Raw genomic sequence first — 21295 nt, forward strand, 5'->3', positions numbered from 1 at the left:
TTTTAACCCGGGATGACAATTGGATAATATTGCTGTGAATATGCCAGATATGTAAATATGAAATTAAATTACATGATTTTTACACATACTATTTGTTATCGATTTACCTACCATGATTTCACTCACTGATACTGAATGGTTTAAAAGTTAGACGCTTATTTGCAGTACTCGTCTATTTTAAAGTCACTAAAATTAATTTTAAGATATTACGTCGGGTGGCGTTTATAATTGGATGAGTGGTTTAGAAAACACCATACACCCGAAAAAAAAATATCTATGAGTCTCTTTCAAAGTTTTTTTTACAGCAAATTACAATATACTGTGTAAGCTTACTGAATCATTTTTAAACTTGATTAAGTCACATGGTGAAGTTAATAACTAAATATCTTTTTCCATGTATCAATTTTAAAAATGTATTTTTTTGAGATTTAAAAAAACTATGTTTTTATTGTTAAAATTATTGTTTGATGTGATAAAAATATTTTTTTGTGGCATTGATTGTAATTTGAAGATAAATTTATTATAAATGTAAAGAATTTATTAATTAATGATTTAAAGTTTTATTATATTATATGAATGTTTAACTTTTAACTGATAATTTAAGTTAATTGTTTTTCAAAAGTATTTCACTCAAACAAAGATATTTTTGTGTACGGTCAGTATATTAAAAATTAAACAGAATTAAAATATCCATTAAAATTGTTAGTTTAATATTTTCTTAAGCCTAAAAATTACCAGTATTTGTTTCTAATATAATTTGGGGTTTCCTCAAATTATGTATGTTCATAAAAAAGTCATATAATCACATACAATTAAATTACACTATTACAGAAATTATTATCTAAATCATTTTTTTTGCTAAACTCCAAATAGTACTGTAGCCAGAAAAAAATTTTGGGGAAGGCACTTAATTTTTTTCTCTAGCCTTTGAAATACTAGAATATCTAATTATGACCCCTTTGTTCATAAAGTGTATCTACTCTTTTTATGACTATATATGTATGTTAATAACTATGGTACCTACATTTAATATAACAATGTATTAATGTAATTGTAAACCATAGGTTAATGTATTCATTAATATAAGCATATTAATATATTATTATCATTATATCAAAATGTGTTATAAACAAAACATTCCATTTTTTGTTTGAATATTATTAAAATGTACTAACAAAAATACAAGACTATATTATAGGGCTGTTGAAAATTGATCAATATTTTGTGCATTTAGATCAATAAGCGGGGAAAAAAAATACTTCGAGAAGTCCAATTTTAATTTCAAAAAAAAATAAAAATTTCTCTACTTTTTGTCTGCGTTTTGTAGGAAGCAAATTTTTTTTTAATAATACTCAAGTATAAAAGTGAATTTTGAAAAAAAAAAATTAATTTGGTACTAAACTAATTAAACAGTACTATAAACCAAAAATCCAGTTCCTACATAAGATAGAAGAGAGATTAAGGAACTCAAATGTTTTCAAAATTAAAATTTTGGTACTGGGTGAATTTTTCTTCCGCTTTTTGAGTGTTTTGTGGCACATGAACATTTTTTTATCACAAAATAAAGTGACGTGACTGCGTGTATGTACGTAACCGACGTCCAAGAATCATACTCGCGGTTTATCTTTAATTACATAAAGCGTTCGGGGAACTCACACACACTAATCATCAGTCACTAACGATAGATGTACAATATTTCCTAAATCTGACCCCTTCAAAATGGTTTGCTTTCGACAGCCTTAACTTTTAATTCTTATCAAACATATTACGACATAATATAAAACAAGCCAAAAAAAATTTTTGGCGGGGGCACTTGTCCCCAGTGCCCACCCCCTGGCTACGGCACTGACTCCAAAGGTATAACCATTGTATGTAATTATCAACCTTATTCCTTATTATTTTTTTATAATATTTATTCAACCATGAATAAACTAAAATAATAGCATATTGTTAATGTAATCAAAATATAAATGGTGTTAGGTACCATTGTACTAAAAAAAATACAAATGATACATTTACCATATTATATTTATATTTTTTTTCAAAATGAACAAAATTATACACCCCTAATTTTATTTTGTAATACTATTTTATATTTTAAATCTCATTTATTAATTTTGTTAATAGTTAAAATATTATTACAAATAAGAAAAACTATAAAAATTACAAATACTGTATATTATTTTATCAGTGTATCACTTGATTACAAGAAATCTAAAATGTGACAGATCCTTTCTGGTGTGGTTTTATTAGTAAACAATACAAATTATGTGTTGAAGAAAGTACCTTACATTCTTATTCATTTTTCTTAGACAATTGCTGCTTATCTTCAACAAGGTCATGTCCCTTTTCACGCATCCATTCGTCTTGAACAAACTTGGACATGTAATTTCGTATACCATCAGGCAATATTACGACCAGTCTTTGACCCTTCTTCATAGTCTTGGCTACTTGAAGAGCAACATGCATTGCCGAACCACTGCTTCCACCTATATAACATAAATTATCATGCTATTAATTCATCAGTATTCTATTTATTGGGCTTTTTTTTATATATGTATTATATTTACCACACAACAATCCTTCTTCGCGTGCCAATCTTCTAGCCATGGGAAAAGAGTGTTTATCATCAGTCTTAATCCATTCATCTACAACTGATCTATCTGTAATAAAAAAAAAGTATGAAACTAACTGATTAGCGACTGGTTATATAGACTATATACACGGACATTCCATGGTATCCCTGGAGAGCTGACTTAACCCTTAGTGGATAGTTGTTTTAATTATAAATCATTTTAGCTGTTATAACAAATAAGGTTAATATTTTTTTCAATAAAATAAAATAAATTCAGTAATATTGGGAGTTTTGATATTAGATATTTAATTTCAGAATAACTTGGTTTATAATATATACCTATATCATGGCTATAAATACTATTGCCATCAAAGATACATAAGGTGATTGTATAAATGTATTTGTCGGCAACAAATTATATAATGAATATGAAACACATTACTCAATCTGTATTCTGTATCTGACATCTGTTCAGACTTCAGAGAGTGGTAAATATTATAATCATTTAATGTAATGCTCTTTAGTAAATTGTTAATAATAATAAATAAGTAATAATTAATATTTACTTTAGTCTATATTATATAAACCAATTAATAAATATGATATGTTTAAATTAATTAAGTAACAAAACTCATCACTGTTAAAAATAAGTGAGTGATTGCTGTAGGTACTTCTATTTATGTTTAAAAGAAGGAGTGATTTTAAACGATACTTCTATTGAAGTAAATAATTCATAGGTAACAACGAACCATTCGTGTTTAACAAAATTTTGCACATTTTCTGCAAATTTTTAACTTAGATATTTAACCAAATAAATACAATTATAAAAATGAGCCTTGGTCAATCGCTTGTACATGTTATGATAAATTAGAATATTATTTTCAGAATGCAATTCAAGGTAATTATTGTGACTTATTGTTGGAACTAGAGTTGTCTATTTGAGTGAAAAATAATCATATTTAGATATTGTTATAGTATGTTTCTTGGTTACCTAGGTATTGTTTTTCTAAATTATTATAAAAAAAGAAAATTATGATGCATGTCCTTTTGAGAAGAATTATTTATGCAACATATATAATATAACATTTAAGAGTTATGGAAAAGTTATTTTTGTAAAAATATTGAACTATTTATAAAATGTATAAAATACTGGAATTAACAGGGAAACAATTTGTGGCACGCCCGTGTTAATATAATATATGTCATTATTTAATAGCTAATAATGTTTACCCAACACTGTTGGCACAAAATCATAACCAATGCCTTCTACATCATACAGCTGTATATCTGTTTCGTTAAGACTTTCAGGCAGTGATAAGATGCTACCATAAGGATCAGCTGCTATTATGCGACATTTATCTCCAAGTTCTTGTTTCAACTTCCTGCCAATGCCTGTGATTGTGCCACCTGTACCAGTACCAGCCACTACTGCATCTACTTTATAATTTGTTTGTTCCAATATTTCTTGGCCAGTCCCATCAAAATGTGCCAGTGGATTATATTTGTTACGATACTAAAAACAAAAACAGCCATTAGTAGGTTATCAACAAACTTGACAAATTTCCTTACCTGATCAAGTATTATAGTATTTTTTGGATCTTCCAAATGTAACTTATGTGCTACACGTATCAAACCATCCAATTCATTAAAAGCAGCTGTTGTAGGTGTACGTATAATTTTTGCACCTAGCAATCGTAGAGCATCTACCTTCTCACGAGACATTTTCATTGGCATTACTACCATGCAACCATATCCCTTAACCGAAGCAGCCATGGCTAATCCAATTCCTATAATAAAATATCAGTAAGTACATACGTAGATAAAATAAAACTTAAGAATACTAAATAATCAAATACCCGTATTTCCTGATGATGGTTCAATTATTGTAATTCCAGGTTTAAGCAATCCTTGACGTTCAGCATCTTCAACCATTTTCCATCCAATTCTATCCTTAGTACTACCACCAGGATTCAAAAATTCACATTTTGCCACTAAACACAATAATCAATATGAAATAAAATTATGTAAGCGACATATTACATTTATAAATACTTACAAATCTCACATTCAATGCCCTCTGCTTGAGGTATTCGATTCAACTTCACCAAAGGCGTATTGCCAATGGCGTGCAATATGTTTGGTAAAATTTCATTTTTATTATTTCTAAAAATTCAAAAACTGTAAAAGTGTAGTAATTATAAATAATATTATGCTTACACATTTTCATTGTGAATATGAGGATTATCTTTCGCGCATGAATCTTTTGTCCAAGTACACCGACTACCTTTATCTGGTCTGCATTTTTCAAAATATGCATCGATATCATAACCAATACCGTCATTGATTTTCACTTCTTCGATCTTCGCCTTCTTCGCCAATACTACAGCTGGATCTGCCATCGTAACGCTACAATTAAAATAACAACATAAACTTGTTTATCCTATAGCCACTTGTCACAATTACCATCAATTAGACACTCACTAATCAAGCAAATTACCTAATTAACCAATTACGCGTGTAATAGTACAGTTTTTATAGTACGAAACTATTAAATTAGCGTATCATAAATGGTAATCAACGTTCAGTTCACGTTTAAACGAATAAAATAATTCAATTAAATAATGAGAGATAACCTCTTGCCAGTTGCCGGCTACCGAGCGTAGATAAACGAATATGAAGTGCCAAGCGCCGCACAACAAAAATTACTGCACAAGTGCACAACTGCCGCTGACCAACCACCAATAGGCAACAAGTATTATTATGATAAGAAGACATAAGTTGATAATAAATATTAAATACTAAATACCTAAATACCTATAATGTTCTCATATTTTCGTGCATTTGTGTATATGTATTTACTATTTAGTATACAGAGTGAACAATTTGAGATCTAGCAAAAATATGGTATTGACTAATGACGAATGACTATAAATTAGAATTTACTATTAAAACATTGAATTCTATTTTAGCGCTTTATATAAATTATTTACCTACACATTACGCCATACATGATGCTTTCTACAGTATTTTCTATTTTTATAGGTTTAGTTATAACTTGGTAACTTACTACTTTACTATAAAAAAAAATAGATAAGTACATAGATAGGAATGTTAACCTACTACTTTTTTTACTAAAAAAGGCTTTGCATAATTGTGTTTTGTAAGAAGTATAATATACTTACCGATGCCTATGTAGATTGTAGATCTTATAGTCTTTAGAAAATAACTTATGACATGAGTACCTATAGTATAATGAATTAATGGTAAATATGGACAATAGTCAATAATAAACTATAACAGACACCTTTAATAAGTTTGTTCCTAATTTAATCATATACATTTGATTTAAATAATTATATTGGAAATAAAAATAATGGAATATTCCGGCAGGTAATTTTTAGAACACTTTTGAGAACAATTATAAATATTTCTATTTTTTAAGTTTTTGAATGAAAACATATATTTTTTTTATTTTAAGCCAGACTATTATTTTTGGAATACGAGTACCTACATTGATACATAAAAATTTTTGGACTACTTGTTTACGAATTTATAACGTAGGTATCTATATTAATCATTAGGATTAGGACAATAAGTATTAGCCATTAGGCATTAGATAGATATTTAAGTATTTAGGTAGGTACTAGATACTATTTATTTTAGATTAACGGAGTCTCCGGTACCTACCCCAAAAAATGTTGCTTCACTACTCCACTCGTCAAACCTTTAATATCTACTAATAATTACTCGCCCGAAATTTTATTTTTATAAATCGAAGTTATCTGAATAATATTCTCATTACTGATTATTCATCTTTGAAATAAATTAAATAAAAAAATGTTATCAATGTTATCATACACGACAGTAAAAATTTAAAAATTATAACGATGAAAAATAGTAAAAATGCGCTTAGTAGGTAACAACTTAAAAATGCCTAAAATAATATTTCAAAAACGTTAATAGTTATAAAATATTGAGAGTTCTTCGATAAAAGATTCACACTGTATACACTATATTATGTACGATACATATTATTTTAATACCTACCTATGGCCAGCGATAGTTGTACGTATATATAAAACGTGAATATTATTTTCTTTATCAATTACTTCAACTTATTACCGACTTATATAAATACTAAATAGATAAGGTATTCGACCTTAATCTTAATCAAACAAAAATCACGCCACCTGATTATCTAGTCTAGTCTAGTTTACATAAAAAAAGTAATATTATTACGTGTAGGTATGAATGTGTTCAGACGTAACTATTGAAATTTGTCAGTAAAATAAAAAAACGAATTATACATGTGTAGTCTGTACTTACCTAATACGTCAATCTAAAAGTTAAAATAAGATTATACAATTAGTAACATAAATCATAATACATATTACATTATATTATTTGATAATATGATATATACCAACAACCTAAGTGGCTAAGTAACCTAGTATATTTTGATGTGACGCTGTCACTGCGGTGTATTTGTTATTGTATATATTGCATACCAATATGGTCTAAAATGATTAATGGTATATAGACAAATAGATTAGGTATTCATAATTTATTTTATTTTAAATAATATAAATAAATATTATAAATACATTTTATTTTACCTAAGGTTAGGTTAGGTAGCCTACAGGCTACTACTGTGTAATAATAATTAATAGGCCCCGCGAATGGCCGGAAATACAACTATATTGCAATATGTATAACCAATAGCTGCATAAATTTGATTCAAATTTCAAATTATCTATAGAAAAATAATTCTTGAAAATTGACGAAATACACTAGTGTAATAATTAGAATGTAAAATCTGTGGATACTAAAATAGTACTATTAGGCAACAAAACGTTCTAATTTATTTCTTAATATCCATTCTGTGCAATCAATCTACACATCTGATAATACACGTTTGTCGTCGAATACCAAAACCTATTTTTCTGTGCCTAAACTAAACATTTCTTGTGGGCTATGGTGTTAGTACCATCGTACTATCAGTACAAGAGAGCCGTACCTTTATCAAAAATGGTGAATTGTACAGGAGAGCGTTTTTAATATTTCAAAACGAACAATTTGCCATATATTACGCGTTTGCCATGTAGTGTCTTCTTAAGAGGCCTCGCCACTGCCGTCAATTTTAACTGAAAATACCAAAAGTATTGACAAAATTAAAGTTAGTTAACGTTGTTCGATTTTGATTCTGAAAAAAAATTTGAACTCACCAGAAAATTGTCTATTGATCCTACAAAGCACTTTGTAAAAACTAAATTTTATATTATTGTAAACTGTAATTGAAAACTTGAAAATATCATCTTTTTCGAATCATAATTAATATTAAAAACGGAAAATGTTTCGTACAAACTACAGAAATTTTTCTGCTAAATTTAAATATTTTTTCATAATCAAAATCATACAACGTTAACTAACTTTAATTTTGTCAAAAAAAATGTATGTTTTTGTAAAGTTCGTGTAGTGAAATTGATAAGGTTATCGAGTTATTGACATGTTCATGCACGTACGAGAGAGGATACCCGCATTTAATTTCACTGGAGGTGCGTAAAATATTGGAAAAATATTTCACTCACACCAATAAATAATAATCATTTACAATTAACACATAGATCCCGGACGACTATAACAAGATTAGAAATTGCCTAAATGTTGCCCCTTAAATAATGACCGTAGCGAAGCCCCTTAAACATTCAGATAGGTACTCAATAAAACGGTAGCAGAAAGTTAAAGAAAGTCACGATTCAAATGATCACCTGCAATTTTTAATTTTATTATTTTTGCATACTTAGCTATATAGGCATAACCGTACGCACGAGGTAGTTATGGTAGGCACTTGACTACTCTGCGAACTTCCCCCTCTCAATATTCAATATTATTATCATGATAATTGATAGTCAATCATAAAATACTTTTTTATTATGGTAAATGTAGTTAAATAAGGTTACTCCATCCAAATTAGTTTTTATAACTTAAGTGTGAACATGAATATATACGTAATATGTGCAGTGTGTGGTCAGGGATGGGCAAATTATCAAAAAAAAAAGTAATTAATTACAAATTACAAATTACATAATTGAATTACTTACAGTTACCAATTACATTTAAAAATTGTATTACAGTTTTATTAGTTATTAATATTATTATATAAAAAAGTGTATAAATTAAATCAAAAAAACAAAAAAACATTAGAAAAATATAAGTACATAGAAAAATTAGATAATCCCGTAATTTTGATTACCTTTTAAAAATACAAGTTTTTCGAATTATTCGTCAGACAACCGGGAACCAGTAGGTGCTGCCATTATAAAGCCAGCAAATGAAAACAATCCTTCTACCGGTGCTGATGAACAAATATTTGTATTATAATTAATAAATAATTGATTAACAACAAAATAATTGTTTAAACATGTTAAACTTTTATTTTTGTCATTAAAAAATTGCAATATCTGTAATTCAATACTTGTTGAGGAATCAGTTAAAGCGTTACTACGGTTTGGTGACATGCATATTAAAAAACTGCCCTCGTCGTCGGATATCCCGGAAGTAGAAATTTCATTATTAGGTATATTTGTTTTACCATCAATTACTGTAATTGAAAAGTGCCCAACCCTGTGTGTGTTAATGTGTTATGTACTTATATTGTATGACTACCCTGTCAGAAATTCTGCGCACGCTTATGCATACAGGTACTCAAATTATAGCTTTAAAAATAATGTTATTATAGTGTTTATTCTACAATAGGTTGTAACTTGTAGGAATATAAGTTTATTACTATCTATATTTATAGCACATCTGGTATGTAGTTTAAAGCTGTTTACAAATGAACAATAGTGAATAGGTAGATAGGTACCATATTTATTTAACGTTCAGCCCATTCAAGTATAATTATTATCATCTTTTTTTTATTGCGTGTATGATAACGACGTGCTATTTCTAGCAAAAACTATTATTTCTAGTATAATTTGTACAAAATATGTTTTGTCTTCTAATTTAGTATCGTGGTATGTTTTAATAATTAGGTACCTATCTCAGTTCGTGCTTCAAATCAAATTGTACTAAATTCTTGAATTTCCACATTTAAAAAATTATCCAATGACTAATTATTGTAAAATGATTATCTACAGAATATACAGTTCTAAAAATTAAAATTCAACATAAATAGAACCAAAAGATTTTTCCATGAGGTACAGAAACGATTAAACGATAAAATAATATAATTTTAAATTGATATTCAGGGATTGAATATAAGATACCTGTGACTAAGGATTTTTAATATTTTTCAAATATCATTGTAAGAATAAAGTAGAGGCCTTGTATTAAATTTTCAAGCTTTTTTTCCCAACAGATAAAGTTTTATTGACATTCAGAGAAAAAAAGACTAATAAAATTGGAAACAGAAAATGTTCCTAAACAGTTCAAAACAAATCAAAATATTTTGAAAGTTTTATCGTGTATAGGAAATGCAAATATAAACAACCAATGAAAATTTCAAGTATATACGTTCATATGTTTTAGAGTTAAACCAAAAACCAAAATTAATTTTGTGGAAAACCGATTTTGCGTAAAAAATCACGTTTTTCCTTAATTTTTATGTTGTTTTTCCCCGTCGCTTATGAAAACTATTGGGAATTTTAAAATTTGACCTCCCAAATGCACCAACTAGATTCACTTTTTCATCGAACAAGATACTGTTGAAGAAAATCTAAGCAGTTTTACAGCCCTAACCGTGATGACAGACACAAAAAAATAAATAAAAAAAATATACAAATCATTGTAAAATCAATACATTCATCGTTCCTCTCAGAATCTAAAATTTGAAATAAATTACTTGAACAGCAATAATATGATAAATTATAAGTACATACTTAGAAATATAAGCTGACTGACCGTCTTCACAGAGAATCGATTTTCGTATGGAATGATTTATCAATGAATTCAAATTTAACACATCCATTACTGCAGTTAGGTACCCACAAACCCACTTGACACATAGTATACAGTAAAGCGGTACCCACTTTTTAAAAATGAAGTTGGCTTTTTTACATTATTGATCCTAATTTATGTTTTATATTTAAAGGTTTATTAAATGTATCATTAATTTTCACCATGATGGTAACTTTAATCTACCCGTAAGATACGGTCTAATGAAATTGTTTTCTGTAACGCGGACACCAGTTTTTTTTTGGTAATATTTTTAACTATGAATATGCTCATACAACATTGTAATTTTTAATAAAAATAAATAAACAAATATGGGTAATAAATAACAGCTTATATTTTGTCGAGCGCAGGATATAATCATCTCCAATATATAAAATCTGTAGTAGTTATTAGTTACCTACAAGTTAAAATCAGTGATAAAAGAGAAGCTTATAACTACCTAGGATCCTTCATAAGTTTGGTATGCCAATGTCGTAGCCCATTGGTGGTGGGTCGCGGGTAAATACCATTTTTTACTTTTGCAGCAATACAATATTGTAATTGTTGTAACTTAACTTTTGATAGTTAATTATAATTTTTGTGCAGTTAAGTTAATTTTCTTTTCATGTCATGCGGAAGTGGTGTAACCAACTATAGAAAATACTGTTTCGATGACTCTTTGGTCATTTTTTTTGCTATAAAAAAATGTTAAATTAAATGTTATATTATGTATAATAATTTAATTTTTTACACAGTGTTAAATGTCTTGATAAATGTTGGTGTAAATCAAAATACTAAGGTAGCTTATGACTTAAAAATATTGTAACTTGAAAAAAAAATTAACTTTTTTTTAACTGAGTTAAGTTAAAGCAACTTGCTACAATTAATTATTTTCATTAACTTGCCCACCTTTGGAAATTTAATACATAATATGGTGACATACCTACAGGCTACAACAATTAAACCGCACACTGCTGCACAGGGGGACATTATAATTTATAAGTTTATAACACTCACGCACAATATCCATGTTCCAAATTATTTGGACAGCTAAGATTTGTTTTAAGTTGTCTATATTGTAATTAATAATGAATTTTTTTAAGAGACTCCAAAATGTTCTAGTTTGGTATTATAAGTATAAAGTAGACAGGTACCTATTTAATGTTTTATTGGACATTGGTACAGCCTAACAGACCTTACAGGTAGGTATGTCGCTAAGTGTTGGTCTATCAGTCATCACTCTGCGTCTCCGCTTATTATTTACCCTATGGTCTCCGCAGTCCGCTCATGCAACTTAAACCAGTTAAATCTTGCTTAATAGCATGACAAATTAAATTTGCCATGTTTAATAGTTAATACTAAATAATCAAGATTTTCAAGAAGAAAAATTCGATACTTACGAATCGACAGGGAATAGTTACGTATCGACAGAAATAATTACGTACCGACTCGTATCGATGTCCAAGTCCGATACGGGTCGGTACACTCCAATTTATTCCTTAAAAAATATCATGTATACCTAACTAACTAATAACTATATAGATTACAGTTCTAAATAAAATTTTATTATAAATTATTAATTATTATTATTATAAATTATATTATATAATTTTATTATTTTACCAACGTATAGAAAAAAGCGAAACGATAATTTTATCGATTTTGTTGTTGTTGTAACTATCGATGCCTATATAACCTAACTATATATATTATATCGATATAATATTAAAATATTCAGATAAAATCCGTGATCATATGTTATGTTTATCATTTAAGTTTTGATAACAAAGGTCTATAGTCAAAAATATTATTGCTTATTTATTACAGAAAATAATGAATAAGATAATATGCTACAACAAATTTTTACCACGCACATAGCAAATTAAATGTTTTATGAATTATTTTTAATCAGCCGTGTAATCGACTGCCTTTATTATAATGACTTTGAATTTATCATTCGTAAGAGTTGTTCATAGTTTAAACAAATGTAATTTATTGTTGATAATATGTTGATTCTAAATAAAAATATAAATGCTAAAAGAAATTATGTTATAACAGGTAACTATGATTTTAATGTATCAGAAAAATTATTAAATTACTTAAGATTGTTAATCATAACTCTCAAGGTACTTAATATTTGTTTTTAGGCTTACAAAATGGATACCCAATTCAGTGATAATTTATCGTCTACAAATGACAATTGCCATCAAAGGTGCTGTGTTCCATCTACAAACATATGCCATATTGACTGTAACAGCACCAACAGTAACGATTATGTATTTGATATGAATGATCATAGTACTTTGATATCAAACTGCATATTAAAAAAAAAAAAATACAAATGCCATTGTTCTCTTTTGGAAGAATACGGATCTAAATCAAACACATACTACTCTCAACCATGGATAACCTTCATTCATATATTATGTACTGTAAGGAAATATTTTACTCTTATAGTTACATTAGTGATTATCCTTTAAAACCGTATTACAACCGTTCAACTACCTATAAATATCTAAAATACTTTGGTTTTCTATTAATTTGCATGTGTTTGAGTATTATAACTATTTAAACAAGAAAGTTAAATAAAATTGAGATATTTTGAAGTTATAAGATCAAATAAAATAAATATTTGAATATTTTCTAGTATAATCCATGTTATTACATTTTTAATTTTAGCTATTGAATATGTTATAACTTATAAACTTATAAACAATTACAGATAGTAAAAAATGTATATATTTACATAGGCAGATAGATATTAATTATAGCTTGAAGATGACAGTTAGCAAATTATATATAATATATTTTGTTACCTAATATAAATTAAAAACATTTCTTTACTTTGTGTATAAAATATATTATAGTTTTATTTATTTATCTAAATATCAGTTTTATATAATTTATTACATTTGTAAGACTACACTTTTTAATAAAATGTATTTAGTTTAAGATTCTAAGCAGAGTGTTGGCTTTACAGTGATGTGTGGTGTTGTTATTTTTGTATTTCGTCACAGTTTGTAGCAGTACAATTGATTTTCTTGATTTAATCTTTAACTTTAAAGTTGGTTTCTGTTATCAAATTGGATTTAGATGGTACTTTGAGGGTGAAAAGTAAAAAATGTCTAGTACTTTTCAAAACAATCGAAAAGAACAAAAAAAAAAAAATAACAAAAAACACTATACTAGAAGGTTTAAACAAAATAAATTTAGTTTTTTTGTTGTCATTTCTAAATAAATAAATAATCTGAGACACTTAAATTTTTCACCAATTATTGTTGGTCCAAATTATTATTTTTAATATTGATATTATTATCTTCTAGAGTCGACACAATATAATATTATATTGGCTTTGTTTGTGTTATTTATAGATTTTTTTTTTCCTTTTTTTTTGATTTATGCATGATGTAATGTTTGTTATAATTCAGAATATTTTTTGAAATAATTTAGTATGGGCTTAAGTTGTTCAATATTCTTCAAATAAAAAAATATGTAAAATGCGTGCACATTTTTTTATAGACGATCAAAATGTTTTAAATTAAGTATCATATCATTTCAACTTTTTCCTTATTATTGAAATAAATTCTAAATACCATTTTTAAGGTTAAAACTGTTTTATAATATTATAAAATAATAATGTAATTTTTTAAAAAATATTTCAACTTATCTTCTTTCAAAAGTGAGTATTTAATACTTTAATGGCAAACTTTGTATACCTATTATACATTTAACATATTAATGGTAAAAATCAATTTTAGTAATTTTACAAAGTTTGATAAAATATTGCCAAAGTTATATTATTTAGCAATGGAATTAATTCCTAGCAAAAAATATTCATAATATGTGTTATGCATACACATTACACACATAAATATATAATTACAATATATTGTAATATTATAAATTATCTTATACCTGAGGTGGTATACAAAATAGTTTTTGGCCCAGGGTATAAATCTAATTTATAATTCCACATTATTATTATTTTTATTTTTTTTTAGTTGGAAAAATGTTCTTCATTAATGATGTACCAATAATATTATATTTGACATTTAATAGAGTACAAAGTAGTACAATTGTATGTCATAAATTAATTTAAAACTTATAACTTAATAATTTGATACAGCAGTGCAATGGAGTGTATACTACTGATTTGTTATTATCGATTATTATTTTTGAAAAGTTTACTTTTAAAACAACTGGCCCTTAATACCTAAGCTCCCAGTGAAGTAACTTACTTTTAATTTTCAATTGTTCAAAAACATGATCAGAATCGATATTATTAAATATTTTTTTGTTGGAACCCATAAGTATTCAAAAAATGTTGTTACAAGCAAATTTTAATAATTAAAAATTGGTAATGAGCTAACCACTTAGTTTTAAAATAAATATTTAATGAAGTGTAATATATAAACTTCAAGTGATTGCAATAATAGTTTAAAGCGTTACCTGTAGAAAAAAAGAGTAAGATGATATTTAAATGTAAATGGTAATTGTTGATATTATGCATCAATTTATACAGCTTACACCTAATTAAAACATTTAAGTAGCAAACAGCATAGTTTTTACACAATTTATTTTTTTCAAACTTGAAACAACATTTAATGTTTACAATTGTAAACTATCCATAGTAATAGTTTTGTGAGTTATAAGCTAAGTTTGTATAAAAGATTTTCTAGAAAATTAATTTTTAAATTACCATTTGACAAACTAGCTAAATCTAAATATATTTGATTATTTTATAAAAACCTTCTCTCCATGCTTTCAACAACTTTATTCAACAGTAATGCTATAATAAATATTTTAAATGGAGGAATTGTATAAATGTATCATCTTCGATTGATTTGAAAGTAGATATATAATATATATATATAATTTTTAACATAAAAAATTAATAGTGACCCATTAAAAAATAGACTTCATGAAATTTCATAATTTTCTGTATTATTTAAATCATAAAAATAAATAATAATGGCTAGAAAATTGTTATATTATACACCTTAAATTGATAGTGATAAAACTTGCATCTTGAGTATAAAGAAGAACAAAAAATAAATAGTGCGTGTGAGAACCAGATAATTTATTTCTATGTATTAAATCAATTTTATTAAATTACAATTAACCAAGGTTTACAAATTACAAGTTTTTCTTTTTTTAGGCAATTTTGGTTTTATTTGCAGTCTATTTAGAATCCAATGTTTTGATTTTTGAAAAAAATACAAATAAAAAAGAAATGGATGATATTGTATGGCGTTTAATTCCTACAGAACAACACGGGACTGCTACATCAACAACAGATCTACCTCCTAAAGATAAATGTGAACCATTATATGTTCTAGTTTATGCTCATTGTTGTGTATGGTTTTTATTTTTGGTAAGTTGTATGTTGTAAATTGATAAATTATTTATTTTGTTTACTAACGCTGTTGTATTTCGTTTTATTGTTCATAGGTACTGGACCATGTTGCTCGACACATGCATCACAAAACATTAAGATCTCGTGGACACTTACGTGCTTATGCTAGACTTACTCGCCTGGCAGTGATTCCATTTCAATTAGTATCTTTATGTAAAAAAAAAATGAACTTGTTTATTTAAAATTTAGGAAACTATAAAAGAACATTTAATTATTAATTTATGTTACAGGGACTGTATTATTGGCTATATTTATAGCTGTATATGCTCAACAAGATGCAGCTGATATGCAACCATACTGTGATGCTAATATGTTGATGTCACCGAAAAATGGTATTGCTGTATTACTTGTTATTGAGTTTGTGTGTGTCACAATATCTTCATTACTGTATGCAAGTGAGTTTAAATATTGTGTATTTAATAGATTATTATTTATAATGCTAAATTATTAATACATAATATTAATATTTTTTTATTTAAATTTTAGATTCTATAAGAAAATTTAGCCTAGAGAAGCCACCGCCAGATGTATGTGGTTGGGAAGAAAATAATTATTGTGATCGATGGACACCACAAGTGTTGCAGAATAATGATATTACAACAAGCCAACAACTAAATCCTGAAGAAATTCCAAAGTAAAATATTTATTACAAAATATAGCTATAAAGTATACACTTACTAAACTAAACACCAAATGTTTAATGTTGATTTTATTTTTACAGTTCTGAACAACGAGATAGTAGGTGTTTATTAGATTTATTAGAGTATTATGCTTATGCAAATCGAGAGTTGGCCGCCCAATTGGCTAATAAGTCTGAAAGATTACGCCAACTTGAAGTTGAAAATACAGCTCAACAACCTTCTCAGTCATAAAACTAATATATATCGTCTTATTTATTTATTTCGTTTTCTTGAAACTTTTCCTATTACTATCACTTTTATCGTATTCTAATGAAATTCTAATTCTGTAAATCCATATTTAACTAATATATATATTATTAAATAATTGTTAAACCAATTACCATTTGAATTATTTTATTTTCCTGATAAATAACAATACATTTTCCATAATTATACTTAAAATAAATTACATTTTGAGTGAATTACACAAAATATTCATACTTAGGGTATTTTAAATAAATCATATTATATCCTCTTAAATGTTTTCATAAGTAATACTCCTGATAATTATTTATTTAACTCTAATAAGTTACAAAAAAAATTCATTACGTTTTTATTACAGTCAATAACAAATAAGTTTTAATATAAGCATGCTTGTTATTTAATTATTTTTAAATAAATAATAATTTTTTAGCTTTGTTTTAAGCTATATTTATATTATATTGATCAAATATTTATCTTAATAAAACATGTTACCTAAAATTTGATAAAAAAGTATCATAAACATATCTATTTGCAGTTTTGCTTCAATAACTTACTATACTTTTATACTAGGTTGGCGATCAAAAGATATTTTGCATGACTATTGTGTTATTGGAACAAAAACATACATATTTAAATGAAATTAATTATATATTTTACTAAAACTAAACAACTATTGATGGAAAACAAAAATTCAATGTTATCTTATTTTAGACTTATCATTAAATAGTTAAAAAATACTTTTTAATGTGTTTAAAATAGGTACTTTATTCAATAATCATAATAAATAAATGATAATATTAAAAAGAAAACACTAAGTAAAATATTTGACTGAAAAACATTTCTACATTCTGCCAGCTAACTTTTGAGTTGATATCGGTAAATAATTATTATTATATAATATTAATTTTTAACAAAAAAAAAAATAATAATAAATTTAATTTAGTAGTACAATGCTGGGTTACATAAAATATTTGTATACAACAGTAAGACATTAAAGATTTAATCTTAAAAAGTTTGTTATTCATTTAAGTCTGCTGTATAATAGCATGTGGTTTCTACTATTAAAAATAAAGGTACATTATTACATAATAGTAAGATTTATGATGAGTCAACATTTTTAGGTACAATAACATGCCTATTATACTGTTATTTATTTATAATGTAAGAAGTATTTATCAATTTATGAATACTAAATTTAGTCTTATTATAAAAAAAAACTAATTGTTTATAATTAATACAATACCAATATATAACATTTTATTGAATACACCATAATTATCCATCTCTATACATTGTATATAACTTAACAAACATTATTAACTTTTTTTAATGACATTTATTATATTCATGGGTATGAGTAATATATTACTATAATTGTTATCATATCCAATACTTAGAAAAAAAAAAACACTAAATAATATATAAATGTACGTAATTATATTATAATATATTATATTTGTATTTCATATTTGAATATGGAAGAAGTTTATTAATGTTATTATATTAATAATTTATTATTAGTGCATTATCTTAAATAAAAAATAAAAAACGTTTGTTTTGACAATTAAAATATGTTTAAAATTATAATCTGTATACTGTATTCTAATATTAATATAATAGTACACCACTTACTTATTTTGCTCATGATAAGTTATTAATATCTGTTAATCTTTTTCTTTTGTATTTTATACTTTGAAGATTAAGTGTTCAGCGTTAAGTTAAGTTACTAACATAACTACTTTGTAGTGTCTCAAGCATACTCTAAGTGAGCTTTTAAAATTTTTTCATACTTTCATACTTATATTTTCATTATACTTCATAAATATGTTAGCTAGTTAGTATTAATATTTATATAATAAAAAAACCATTTTGTTTATCTAATTTGGTGTAAAAAAGAAAATAATAATCTTAAAAATGGTCTTAGTTGATGAAAACGTTCATGGCTGACAAATGTGCTGCGAAAATATTATTCAGAGCACAGTGTGCCATGTTTAAAAAAGATTGGAAAATTTAACTGATTATTCAAATTATTACTAACTTACATTAAATACTATAATAGTACAATGCAAAAGTTAATATAGGTATAGTTCTTACTATCCTATGGTTATATTATACTGAATGGTATCCTATGACTGAATCAGATATTTTTTTGAATATTTTACTTAGTACAAATAATTTTTTTCTTTCAAATAATAATAATACATTAAAATTTCATTAATACAATTTATTTTAATATGTCATAGGTCTCATAGCATTCAATTCATTATAGAGTATTTAATAAAATCAATGGGATTAGTCTATGTAGGTAGCCAGGATCAGGAAAGCATGTATTTATTAAAATAAAAAAATTCATTCATATTTACACATGCAAGTTTGACATGCTTCATTATTTCATAATTCTAATGATAGAAGTAGTTGTTCTTTAAAATGCACTTTTGTGGTCAATCACTTTTAAATACCAATATTTTCATGAACAGGATATCAAGATAGCAGCAGATTAATAAAAAAATACATAATATGGACATCTTACATTCTACACTTAGTGTAATTATTATAAGATAAGTTATTTAAATTATCTATAGGTACTTTCCTATTATGTTTTATGAACAAAATATAACAATATATTATACTATATCGATAACGTATTGTATTATATTGACATAATATTGAACTATAGAGTTTCCCATTAAGTGCGCAACTTTTAAATCTGGCGCTTTTTTCAAATATTGTTGGTAGCCCTGTTCTTATCATTTCTAGTATCTATAATTACCACAGAATAACTGATTTTCGAGTTCTCATTAAGTGAGCCCTCTGGTTATTCTGTGCTATTACTCTGATTTAATTAGTAGTTATTTATATATTCTGTGGTAGTTGTCACGGCTATAGATAGATCTTTAATCGTGGTCACGATTTAAGATAGTATGGTTGCCCGACGACCTATGATAAGATCGTTTTAAACTAGCAACCAAATTAAATAACCAGAACAGCTGGAATATTCACTACTGGTGCTTGCGACATGATGTGTGCCGATATAGAAGCAGAATTTACAGGCTTATAGCCAATGCGGTATGAAGCCACTACTACATACAAGCGCTAGTTTTGAATTTTCCAGCTGATTTTCATAGTGATTTCGGTAGACACTTTATCATGATTCCGTTGGGCAACCATACTATCTTAAATCGTGATCGTGGTAGTTGTTGATGAGAAATGATAAGAACATAACTACCAACAAAATATTTAAAAAATGTCGAAAGATATAAAATTTTTGCACTTTATGGGACACCCTATAATGAACAATAATTAAGTATCAAACAATTTTACTATGTCAACTTTTTTTTATACATTTTTCTATCTTGTTTATTGATGCATGACAGTTGATTATGAGACAGACTATTAATTAGCATATTATTTTTAAAACATTCACATATTTTTGATTAGCAAGAAGTTTTTGCTTACATGAGCAAGACTATAAATAATATACCATGTAATAGTTGGTATCCTTATCAATTATCATGCAAAAATAAATATTAAGATAAAAAAAATATATAAAATAAGTCTATTTAATAAAATTGTTTATTACTAAGGCAAAAATGTATTGTTTGTGTTCATATTTCATAACAATCATATAGTCGGTAAAAGTAAATAAATGTTGACAAAATAAAACTATTTAAAAGAAATTTATAAATTTATAACATTCATGTAACAACATGTTTCGATTAGTAAATTGTTCTATAATAGGTAGTTTAAATTACTTATAATAGTTACAATAAGTGTATAATGTAGGTATTGTCTATCTCAATTTCATGAAATGGGTGTCCTTATTATGAATTTTTATTAAAATTATTTTTCTGTTTGAAATTCCTTATCTGAACCTCTATAAAAAGATTGATTTTAGTAAATTAGTGCAACCGATTAACTGCCTCAAAAATAAACATTTTGTATTATTATTATTACATTATATAATTTGTTATAGTATTTTATTATTAAATATTATGTGTTATGAAAGTCAGGAATAAATATTACAACATTAGGTTGTTTTCTGGGGACTAAATTTATTAATTACTAGCTGTCCCACCTGACATTGCCCGTACCAAAGATTTTTTTTTCATATAAATATACATAATTATTTATACAAATTCTTTTAAAGCATATTTTATGCAATTTTAACATTGTACTGTTTAGAGTATATTTTGTACTCTTATGGCACATTGAACCATTTTATTACCTGAGTAAGAACTTTAGGTAAAATGTCGATAAATAAAAATAAATATTGTAGTAAAAGAGAAGCAAAAAAGATAAATTTGAAGTCTACCCAACTAATTATTATTTTACCATATGATTTTCTATTTTGCATTTATACTTTAATTTATTGACTATTTTTTAGGAAATCGTAATGTCAATGTTTTAATAGTTAAAAAAATTATTTGAAAAACTTGTACATTTTATCTACATAGGTATAGTAATAGATTTTTTAAAACACTAAAA

At 26.0% G+C, this 21295-nt stretch overlaps 2 protein-coding genes across 5 annotated transcripts; one reads left to right on the forward strand and one right to left on the reverse strand.

The window, feature by feature from the left end:
• Positions 1–2014: 2014 nt before the first annotated feature.
• Positions 2015–5283, reverse strand: LOC132934247 (cystathionine beta-synthase-like). 3 transcript variants are annotated; one of them, XM_061000534.1, is made up of 8 exons: positions 5073–5283; positions 4793–4981; positions 4632–4738; positions 4432–4566; positions 4145–4362; positions 3806–4088; positions 2571–2663; positions 2015–2489 (listed from the first exon to the last, which is right to left on the reverse strand). In XM_061000534.1, exons 2-8 carry the CDS (start codon positions 4972–4974, stop codon positions 2296–2298), a joined length of 1212 nt encoding a protein of 403 aa, XP_060856517.1. In that variant the 5' UTR covers positions 4975–4981; positions 5073–5283; the 3' UTR covers positions 2015–2295. The 3 variants fall into 3 exon arrangements, with proteins under 3 accessions (XP_060856517.1, XP_060856516.1, XP_060856518.1); XM_061000533.1 differs by having other exon boundaries at positions 5057–5283; XM_061000535.1 differs by having other exon boundaries at positions 5039–5283.
• A 7019-nt stretch (positions 5284–12302) lies between these two features.
• LOC132934943 (uncharacterized) lies at positions 12303–16944 on the forward strand. Of its 2 annotated transcripts, none has more exons than XM_061001370.1 (7): positions 12303–12568; positions 12637–12942; positions 15669–15884; positions 15962–16079; positions 16157–16321; positions 16413–16560; positions 16648–16944. In XM_061001370.1, exons 2-7 carry the CDS (start codon positions 12667–12669, stop codon positions 16796–16798), a joined length of 1074 nt encoding a protein of 357 aa, XP_060857353.1. In that variant the 5' UTR covers positions 12303–12568; positions 12637–12666; the 3' UTR covers positions 16799–16944. The 2 variants fall into 2 exon arrangements, with proteins under 2 accessions (XP_060857353.1, XP_060857351.1); XM_061001368.1 differs by having other exon boundaries at positions 12304–12568; positions 12658–12942.
• The last annotated feature ends 4351 nt before the right edge of the window (positions 16945–21295 follow it).

Source organism: Metopolophium dirhodum, chromosome 1 (assembly GCF_019925205.1).
Source record: "Metopolophium dirhodum isolate CAU chromosome 1, ASM1992520v1, whole genome shotgun sequence".
NCBI classification, from domain to species: Eukaryota; Metazoa; Arthropoda; class Insecta; order Hemiptera; family Aphididae; genus Metopolophium; species Metopolophium dirhodum.